The sequence below is a fragment of the Ammospiza caudacuta genome, chromosome 9 (genome assembly GCF_027887145.1).
Source record: "Ammospiza caudacuta isolate bAmmCau1 chromosome 9, bAmmCau1.pri, whole genome shotgun sequence".
Lineage (NCBI taxonomy): Eukaryota > Metazoa > Chordata > Aves > Passeriformes > Passerellidae > Ammospiza > Ammospiza caudacuta.
The window spans coordinates 27,817,473-27,828,637 of NC_080601.1; the positions used below are offsets into that span (position 1 = coordinate 27,817,473).

The 11,165-nt window shown below is 41.6% G+C and overlaps 1 protein-coding gene across 1 annotated transcript in view; it reads left to right on the forward strand.

The window, feature by feature from the left end:
- SORCS3 (sortilin related VPS10 domain containing receptor 3) overlaps positions 1-3,451 on the forward strand; it is a 271,149-nt gene extending 267,698 nt beyond the window's left edge. Inside the window, exons 26-27 of the mRNA XM_058810200.1 lie at positions 2,523-2,683; positions 3,281-3,451. Of these exons, the coding sequence (XP_058666183.1) occupies positions 2,523-2,683; positions 3,281-3,345 (226 nt within the window). The 3' untranslated portion in view covers positions 3,346-3,451. The remainder of the gene's footprint in view (positions 1-2,522; positions 2,684-3,280) is intronic.
- The last annotated feature ends 7,714 nt before the right edge of the window (positions 3,452-11,165 follow it).

The following is an 11,165-nucleotide window of genomic DNA, read 5'->3' on the forward strand; positions in this document are numbered from 1 at the left end:
TCTTGTACTACTTAAGCACCCTGAGCTTTGAGAATAGCACCCATCAGCCTTCTATTATGCTCTAGGGCTATGGAGACCCTGCCTTGTTAAAATCTGTCTGAAAGTTGATTATATGAGAAATTGGGAGTCGAGAGGAAGGTGGTCAAAGCATCAGTTTTGCTTAGTCCAAAAGCTTATTTATTAACTGGCTGTCTCCTCTTATCTCTCTGTCCCAAAGGGGAAAAACACAGATCAAATTGACAAAGTTTAGGATAAGTCATATACACAGAGTGTTCTCAACTTAATTTTTCAGAAAAGAAAGAAACTTCTCAGCTCTGTCTGAAACCCCTGGCTCAGTGGAGCAGAAGTGAAAGCATACAATGATTCCTAATGGAAAAAGGGGAGCAAACCCAAAAGCTTTCCTGTGGCTCTAAGTGATGCAGAAGTCCATTAGCCACATGTACCTCTTTGATTAATGGTGGCTCCAGCCTGAATACAGAACTTCTGCTTACAGGAAAAGGTTATGGGGGAGCATAGGCTGACATGATTTTTTAATTCTACAAATTCATAGATTTGGTGCTTTGCTGGTTTGCACACAGACTCCTTATTATCAGTCCATCAATTTATAGACTCAGCAGGCATGTTAAACTCTGCTGCCAGAGAGATGCTTATTGAGGAGGTCCCAGTGGAAAAGGAAGGAAGAAGGGAAAAGTATGGAAATAATCTGTAAAAATGTTGTTTCTTTTCTGGAAGATTGAGCATGTATCAGTTAATAGTGTGTGTGTATGAGTGCTGAGCAGTGGTGGGGCTGTGGGGCAGTCCAGGTGTGTGTCCTGGGACAGCAGGGCAGGACTGTGTGCTTGTGTGTGCTCAGAGTGATGTGCTTGTGCCCACCTGTGTCTGTGCTGGCAGGCACAGCAGGATTAGGATTTGGGTGTGCATTCACATATGTACAGCCATCTCAGTTTCTTTTCTCCCTAACTCTCTGAAGTACCTTGGCTCTCTGCCTCACTATTCTAAAGAGCTTTTCTCACCTTTCCACACGAAGTTCAGAGATGATCCCTGCTCTGCTATTGCACTGTTTGAAAGTAGAACTAAATCTGCCACTATCTCCAGGCATGTTCTCCTGTCTCTGTACATCTCCAGACAAGTTCTGGGCACTTGGATCCTATGGGAATGCATTAGTTCTCACTCATTTCCTGTGGAGTTCCTATGTCTTCTGGTGGCATTTATGGCATAAACATTAGAAAGTAGGAGAAAGGGAGAAGATCATGAGATTTATCATCTGCTACTAAACATCCCAAATATGTCCTGGCTTGATGCTGGTTAAGAACAGAATGCTAAATCAAGCCAATAGCACAAGTTGGTTGAGGCCAGAACTTCACTGGAGTAAAATCAGCATAGATCCACTGAATTCATGGGAACTGAGGCAATTTCCACTGTTTTTAGTCTCTGACGTATCCAACAGCCCATAGATCAGCATAAATATATGGAATTTTATATTACTTCTTTTGAACACGTTTTCTTTCACTCCTATGTGCTTTAAGGAACTCAAAATATTCTCCAAATTTTCCTTTTTGGAGCAGTGTGAACTGCATGGCATGAAGACTTTCTAAGAGCATTAGGAAAAACAGTCAACTTCCAACAGGCAATGCAGATAATCCTGGCAAACCCCATGACACTTAACACATTCCTTTTCAGCTCTCTCATTTAAACTTGCATTCCTCCATGGATTACTACCTGTCTGTCTAGGCCTGTATAATCTGTCTACCTGACTGACTCTCAAGGATATCATTCTAGCAGGCCAAGGTAACTTTGGGAGAAGGAGGAAAAAATAATCCCTTCACTTCCTTGGCTTCCTGAGCAGCAAAGAAAAATAAGTCCGTGCAAACTTGCATGATCCATAGCATGACAAACTGGTTTTTGCAAGGGAATGGTAACAAATAGACTTGGATGGGTGTTATGAGGTCCAAATCCTTCCTGACTCTGAGGCAGGAGCAATTCTTTATAACTCTTTCAGATGTGGCAATTTCTTCTGAGTCAGTGTGGGCCTGTCAGCAGCAACAAGCCCAGCACTTTTTTTGCTCAGTTGATACTAGTGCCAAATTGATTTTTACTATTGGTTTCCAATGCAACCCTGATCATATAATAAATACTGAGAGAGTTGACAATTGCATCTGATTATACTTAGTTAATTGCTGCTGTCTGAGCTGAGTGCAGTGTCCACTGTGTGCATAATTTTTCATTTAAAAGGGCAGAACATTGAAGTTTGCAGCTGAGGGAGACTTTGTGCCCATGATGTGAAAACAATGGCCTGAGATTTGGAGTACCTTTGGCTGGTATTGGAATTAGTAGATGCTAAGGGCACTTTCAGAGATGAACCTCTGTGTGGTACTTTCATAATTCTGAGAGCTCATACTTTGCATCACTGCCAGTGTTGCATTTCTGGGATTGGTCTCAGCTTAGTTTATCTCATTAATAAATGACATGCTGAGGATCCCTGTGTTACAAACCACAACCTCTCATTTTCCTTTTCTGTGCAGGAAAATCCCTTGGATTAACATCTATGCCCAAGTTCAGCATGACAAGGAGCAGGAAATGATTGGCTCTGTCAGCCAAAGTGAAAATGCCCCCAAAATCACCCTGAGTGAGTTCACAGACCCTGAGGAGCTGATGGACAAAGAGCTGGACACACGAGTGATGGGTGAGAGACAGCCCTCAGTCTGGGTGAAGATTTTGGTGTTTTGGGTATTAGGAGAGGCAGTGCCTGTGACCCTGGGTACAAGTAGAGCCCTGAGGCACAGGGATAGGGAGTAAATCTCTCTCAGCAGCAGGATAATGGAGTTTCTCTTATAGCTTTTCAGCTATTCCCATGGTAGGAACCTGGCTCCAGCAGTAGGTATCAAGAAGTTAGTAATGGCTGTGCTCACACCTATTCCTGCTCATGACCCTGGCTCTCTTGTGGAGGAGTGACAAATTCCCTGCACCCTCAGAAGAACCAGCTGAGCCAGGCTCTCACTGTTGGTGTGCTGTGATTACAAGCAAATATGTCCCTAATAGCTTAATTACAAGCAAATATGTCCCTAATAGCTTAATGAGTTTACTGCTGGTCAGTTGAGCTGTAGTAATTGAGTTTTCTGCATGCTCCCTGCTTATTGCAAATACATAAAAAAATGTGCTACGTTTAAGCATCTTTTCTGTCTCTACACTTACACTACCACATGCTAAAGGGTGAGAAGCGATATAGACCAAAATGTTGAAGCCACTGCACTGATTGTCTTCTCCATTTTCTCCTCCACAGGAAGCATCTCAACAATTGCCAACAGTGAAAGCACAAAGGAAATCCCCAACTGCACTAGTGTTTAATACTGAGAATCCACTTGGTCTACAGCATTTCTGAATTTTTATTTGTAATTATTATTGTTATAATTATTATTATTATTATTATGAAAAAAGAAAGAGTTATATGTCATTATTATCATTTGGGAGGGAATGGGGTGGGCTTTTTGTGTTTACCAGGGCTGCATTCATAAACAGCAGAGGTTCTTCATATTTAGGGAATACACATCAGATTAGAAATAAAAAGCAAAGAATGAGTCAAGTGTGCAATGAGATTTGAATGCCAGCTTCCTGTTACATACAGAATGGGAATTAAGTATTCAAGTCCAACAGATATGTGTCGTACCTTAGGCAACATGTTGTAAGTAAATTGTCCCTTTTCAGCCCTTTTCAGAATAAGTCATGAATCAGCTGCTTCATCCTGCCAGAGGGTTCAGACTGGGTTGTTGGACCAGACTCTGCAACATGCCAACGTTCCTCGCTTCCCAGTGACATGCATGTCTCAGCTTTTTGCAGGATCTTGCCTCTTTTAATTGCTTTTAATTTCAGTCACCCTCTGGCACTGGTGACTGCTGAGAAAGGAAAAGACCAAATCAGAGCAAACCCACACGTCAGTGCTCCTTGGACCACAGACTGGCTGGAGGGGACAGCACCACAAGCGGAGGAGGAGCGAGCCTGAGTTTATGAATGCAGCCCGACCCCTGTGCATGTGAATAGCGAGGATGCTGAAGGCCTACTGTAGATAATTACAATGTACATAGCTTTTTATTTCTTGGGAAATAATTTAATGTTTAGTAAAAGAAGATATGTTTAAAAGAAAACCTGAACCACACACACACACATGCACGCCCACACATACACACTACATACAGCCAAACAGGGACCCTGGTGAGCACTTGAGTCACACTTTGGTTCCAAGTGTGTTCCAGTTGTCTGTCATATTTCAATCTGACACTGCTCTCTATAAAGAGAGTAGTTTATTTCTCTATGTATAACTGCAAGCCTTTTTTTACATATATGTATATATATATGGTGTCATTTCCTGTGATGGAGCAGAAAAAGATATTAGCAACCAGATTATGAGCCTGTCATAAATATTTTAATGATGTTTATCATCTGTTCATCCTTGTCACTGTTGCCCACTTCTGAGAATGATCTTAGTGGCATCTGTTAGTAAAAATGAGGAAAAGAATCCTGAAATATTATCACCATCTCTGTGTAGGTAAATATCAGTGGCCTTGGCATACCCAGCACAACCTCAGCTCAGCAGTGGGGCAGATTGCAGTAGCTTTATTCCCAGGGGGAAGTCATGCTTTTTGCAGTTCAGCTGATGAAGTGAAGTGCCATTTAGGATGTGTAAGAGTAGTAAATTTTGGCTGAACATGGTGCATGCGATTAGGGACTGCTCTTTGGAGAGGGCAGGGGAGGGTCAGACCTGCATTAATGAGCTGTGAAAGGTTCTTGTGAGTGCTGTAGAATGGCAGCTCCCAGCTCAGAGTGGAGATTTCTGCATGGTGGGTTGGTGTTTTCTGATTAGAACAGGGAGGTTAATGAAGAAAAGGTATTGAAAAAGCTCTTTAGAAATTTTTTACTACATTGAACTGAGAATATCCCTATGAAGAGGTGGAGTTTTGGGGCAAAAGGTTGACTTAGTGGTGAGTTACCTTTTATCCATTTTTCTTGAGTTGATGATGTCAAAAATTAACCTTATTCTGCAGATTATTGACTTGCAGGATGCAGCAGAAAAGAAAGGAAGATTTGGGGCACATCTGGGAAGATGTTCTAGTCTTTATGTGGTAACAGGAGGCAGAAATTACAGCAGGTGACAACGTTTGTTATCATTTCTGGGATCTCGGTATAGCACTTCAATCACCTTGAATATACCTGGGCTGAAATGAGGAGATGGCTGGAATTTGGGTGTTATTTGCTATCTCTCTGCATTGCAAGAGGCCAGTGGGCTACAAACCAGCCTCAGCCACGTGTTCACTCTGTTAGTGGGCTGAAATGTCTTTCAAAGGTTAAAATCCTGGTGGCTCTGCAGGTGGAGAGAAAAGTGGTTAAACACAATTTTGCAAAACTCAGGCAGTGTTTCAAGATTAAAATTGTAAACCTAAAAATTAAGGAGAAACTATTTCTTGAGAAGTACTAAAACTAAATATTGTCAGGTTTTTTTCAGTCAGTTTTGTGGATTTTTTTTTTCTGTTGATTTAAAAATATTTCTCTTGTTTTCCCCCTCATTTTCCTGCTCTGGTTTCTAATGTAAGGTGAAGAGCAATGGCTGTGTTATTCTATTTAACCTTGGTTTCCATCCATCACAAGTGCATAAACTGTTGCATTACTGTCTCTGTTCTACTGAAACTCCTCAGTAGTTTACAGTAATGGTCCAGTCTGGTGATAAGTGTTAGCACAAAGCCATAGCTTCCCATTCAGGTGGAGGTGGGAGGGATGTACATAAACAATGGTCCCATGGGCTTTGAGCTGAAGTGTGGGCTGATCTCAGTCTTTGCTGATCATTAGGATTTGAGGTACTGCTGTGGAGAGCTGCTGCAGAGGGCTGAATGTAAAATACTCAATATTTTCTGTATCAACTTTTTCCTTTATAAACCACGAGGCAAAATGATGATTTTCATTGTTGTTTGGAATTTTATAGGTTTTTCATGGGCTTCATCTCATGCTGTTTTAACAAGAAAGGCAGAGGATGACAGTTTTCACAATTCTTTTTCTTATTTCTTTTCACTTTTTTTCTTTATATTTTATTCCTTTACACTTTTAACCAATTGCTGTTAAATGCCTCAAATGGGAGAAAGTAAGAAGGAAATATTGGGAGTAAGCTGTTGAAAAAATGGAAAAAATTCAGTTCTCAAAAAGAAATTTAATCTCAGTGAAGGCTGAGAAATTTCTGAATGACAGTTTTGGAGAAACATCTGTCTAGAAAGTCATTTTCCATCCAAAATGATCCTAAAGTATCCTACAAAGCAAACGCAAAAAATCCATGAAGCCAAAGCAGCATGTCAGAAAAGCCTGACTGATTCTTATGTTTGCTCAAACTTCGTTTTCCACAGGACTTGGTGGGTGTCCCTGCCTCCAGTGCAGTTTGTCACACCTGTCAGGACCAGGCTGTGGGCTCCAGGTGCATCCCCAGGGCGTGCATGGCACCACATTTACCAGGTCACTCCTGCTCCTTTAGGGCACAGTCATGGCTGATGGCAGCTGGAGAAAGCTTGGGTTCACCACTGAAATCTGCTCCTTTAGAATCCAAGAAGGGTCATTGCTGCATTCCTGCCTGTCCATGGGACCTGTGTAAGGCTTGGGCTGGGCAGCCAGCCCTCTTCACCAGTTTGGAAGTACTGAGCTGCAGTGTTAGCACAGGCTGGAGCATTGGCCACTTTTATTTGTCTTGCTGGGAAATAACAACTTGGGGTTGTCATCAGGGTTTTTTTTTTTTTTCCAGCAGGTTTTACCCCTGAGGGAAATATAGTGGAAATCCTTGAAGCTGTAGATTATTATTTACCTGAGTAATGAGGGAAATAGGCAATGGCATCAATGGAACATAAATAGCTCCCACACTGTAATTATGTAAAAAGAGGAAATGAACGAGAGAGGGACAGAGAGCAAGAGACTGGGTCAGTGCCCTCTGTCACTGCCAGCCTTTCCCCCATGATGGATTAGCTGTAATTTAGGAATAATGCATGAGGTCTGGAGACTAGATGCAGCTTCTGGTTCTGTGTGGCTGACAGTCTGATATAAACCATGAATCTTTGTTTAGTTTAACCAGAACTCAAGAGCCCTAACCTTAAACCTGGCAGGATCAGAGGTGAGACCAGAGTGACAGGGGGCTACAGAGTGTTTCAGACGCAGTTGCCATCAATGAGAGCATGTGTAGGAATTGTGCATTTTCTTCTGGACTAAACTTTGGTTTCACAGATGTACAAAGATGTCCTGGTGTCCTGTTCTCCTCTCTTTCCCTTCAATCAGCTCCCACACCTATTCCAGGTCTAATGAACCAAACCAGAATCCTCACATTCTTTCTGATGATGTTGGACAGTGCATTAAACCTAAACCACCACTGTGGTTTCAAAGGATTAAATGAGACAGACAATTGCAATACCTGTATTGAACACAGTAATACAACTGCATGAGTCATATATATACATATATATATACTGTTCTTGGTTTTATTGTTCCATTTGAATATTTCTACTGTAAAAAAAGGCAGTGGTTTTGAAATTGTTGAAAATAAATGTATTTTTGTACATCAGAGTTACCCCTGGCTGCTTTTTCAATCCTTGTTCTTTTTAGATTTCCTTTTGGCAAAGTCTTCTTTCTCTTCTGAATTTCCCTTGCCATATCTATGCCTCCAACTCTGTTGTTCAGGGTCATGCATGCACATGGAGTGTCAACAGAGAAATGTTCTAAGGCAAGACTTCTAAGATAAAACAGAAAACAGCTAGCTCTCCTTCCTTCTTAGTGCTCCTCTGCAAAAATAATTATCTTCTTACCTTCTCATTCTACAGGCTGATTCTCTTTGGAGCCTTGGAGGTGAATAGGAGGGGAGAACACTCTGCTTGTACAAGCACAACCCCATAAATCCCATGCTCTCACCTGTCTGATTTTAGCTTGTAAGAGACTGTAAAGTGCCTATGTAGGAAAAAGAAAAAAAAGAAAGAAAATTTTTCTTCACTCCTTGGCAAAAGAGACTGTTGAAAAACAGAAAAGAGAGCATGGAAATATGTCTCTGGATATGTATCAGCCATCTCCACCCATGCACATGCATGCACACCCCACTCTCCCTCCTTTGCTTTAGGCCTGAGGTCCATAAACTGCACTTGTTTCTGGTTTTCCTTTATGTCAGAAATCTGAGAAAGTCAGGCAGTGAAGGACTGGGTTGGCCATCCCTGAGTGTGATGTAGGAGATGCTTTCAGCATCACAGAACAACTCTCAGCTTTTGAAATATTTGTGTCGGCCCCTCTTTACAGCAATGACAGTGTAACACTTGTGTTCTTGGGATCCTGAACTACAAGTTATGGACAGACAAGCACAAAGGATGAAATTGCCATGGCTTAACAAGCTGCCACTGAGACCCAGTGCTCAACTGTTCAGAAACTCAGCTAAGTGCAGCTGTGGAGTCAAGTGCAGGCACTTAAACTTCATAGCCTAGAAACATGAGCAGTAGCTCAATCTTTGCCTTAATCCAGCTGTTTTTTCTGTGATGGATGGACCTCTTATTCCCTTTATGAAGGGCAGTGTAAGCATTGTTTACTACATTATGAAATTGTCATGGTTGTGCCAAATACCCCTCTTTCAGGTGCTCCTCAGGAAAATGCCTCATAACTGCTCCTGGAGTCAGCTCCTCCCTGTCTTGTTTCACTTTCACACACTTCCACAGGCTGAGGCTCTGCTTAGCTGACTTTGCCTTCTTTGCCTGGGTCTTCCCTTGGCCCTCTCCCCACTGAAATACTCTGATTATTAAGGACTATCAAAGCCCCATTGCATTACTGACATATTATTGTAATACATCACTTGAGTGCTGCTCTGCTGTTGTATATCACCGTGCTACATCAGGGAAATGGCAGGTGACAGGAGCCCCAGACCCAGAGACTGATCACTTTTCTAAGCTTTATGGCCTGCTTTTTTTTTTTTTTTTTTTTTTTTTTCCAAAGCCAGCAAATAAAGGCAAGGAAAGCAGTATTGGACTGCTGCCATGAAGCTTTCAAAACCTTTAAATATATTTACCTCCACGTTTTTCCCTTGACCCTGAAACATTAATTAAACAAATTTGCTGGTGTTTCTATATGAGACCATAGAGATGAGTTTATTTTGGGTCATGGAGGAAAGAACAGTTGCTCACTAGAAACTGTTTCATACATGTCTGTGAGAAAGCAGAAAAGAAAGATTGGTTCTTGCAAAACAAAAAATAATTTGTTCTTGAATTTGAAAAAAATTATTATTAGTAGGTCAATTGACTGTATTTTAAATGTGCAGGTAGAGGTAGGACTGAAGGCAATTGTGCTGTTGGTGGTGGGATTTTACCCTTGATAAATATAAAAAGATTTGTTTTACAGTTGCTTTATGGTGGTTGTACCTGTTCAGGCCCCCTGATATCAGTGAATTTAGTCTTGATTTGCACCAGTTTGAGCTCTCACATTAAGAGGAGTTATATGCAAACTTCAAGGATAGAATAAATCCTTTTTAATGCCTTATTGTGAATGTCAAGCAGTATTCAGACCAAAATTTAGGGGAGATTGTAATACTACTACTAATAAAAAATCACATACAGGGATGTAGTTGGAAGGAAGGAGTAGCATGTTTGTTAAATTAAACAGAAATATTATGATGATGTATTTTTTAAAATCTTGTGTTGGCTACCTGAACCTGAAAGTCAAAAAGGAGAGAAGAACTGGAAGCCAAATGTGAAGCAGAGTGATGAAGAAGAGAGGTGAACCAGGCTGGCTGGGATCCTGTGGCTGACCAGAAGGCACAGTGAGAAGTACAAGGTTGGTTAATCATTTAATGACTTCAGCACAGGAAGTTTCTAAAGTCTCAGCCTGGATCCACTGAATCAATAGAAGATGTAGCACATTCAGGTCATATAAGATGGAGTCATCTCTGCTTCCACATCCTGATGCTCAGCATTGGAATTCAAACTTTAAGCAAGTGATTCCCTACTGAAGTCCCAGTGTTGAGCACTGAGGATCCTGACAAAGCAGTGTTGGGTGAGTGAGGGCTCAGGAAGAATTTTTTGGCCAATTTCAAAGCTCAGCTAAGGGTTGCATGTGATTTTATTCAATGGGTTGGGTGGTTGCTGTGAAAAAGGAGTGGCTCCTGATGTGGGTTGTAAGGAAAATGGACCCAAGGAGGCCAGTGGGGAAAGAGAAGGAAGATGGATGACAAAACGTTGCAATATTTCTCAGTTCATGGGACACAGTCCTCTTTCATGGATATTAATTTGTCTGTATGCTGGGTGAAGCAACAAGTTAAAATCCTTGGCTGGGAGGGGAGACAAGGACAAGCCTTACAGGAGCTGTGTGAACGGACCATCTAGAACTGACCACAGCAATTGTCTGGGCTAGGAAAAGGGGTGTAGCTGCCTTTCCTTGTCTTTTTGAAATGAGCATTGCCTGAAGAGACCCTCAGAGAAACCAGGGACAGTAGAGAAATTTTAATGAGTACAAAGGGTGGTGAAAACAAATGTGAGATAATCTGACAACCAAGATAAGTCAAAGTCAGCCAAGGGAGCATCTGCTGCTGCCACATCTGGAAACATTTGGGTGCACTTACAGTGCCCCAGCATGTACACACCCCTCATTCCAGAGTGGCTCTGGGTCTCATGAGAGTCCACAATGGATGGAGAAAGACTGAGACCAAAAACATGCCACGCAGAAAGGCTTCTCTTCCCTCAGGAGCTCTCCACAGCATGCATGTGCTGAAGGGTGTGAGGCTTATTACAGGCAAGTTTGAAAGTCTAAATCCATTTGTGGCTCTGGACCTTGTAGCCTAATAATATCAGCTACACTTGGAATACCCTAAGATACTGTTAGCAAAACCTGTGAGACTACGGTTTTAATTTTTTTTTAACCTTGAAATGTTCCTGTCAGTTCCAGTCTACGGGCTGTTAGAGATCTGAGCTGAACTATAAGATGCTGAGGGACTTTCCTCTTTTTTTTTTTTTTGGTGTTTAAAACTTCCCTTTACTTTGTAGGTTATGCAGAAAAGTCTCAGCATAAGCTTCAACCCCACTTGCACCCACTGCACTTTGGAACTATGAATAATTTACAATACGGATAATATTTACTGTGTGAACAATTTGTCTGTTTCTAAAAGGAAAAGTCACAGAAAGGGCAAGCAC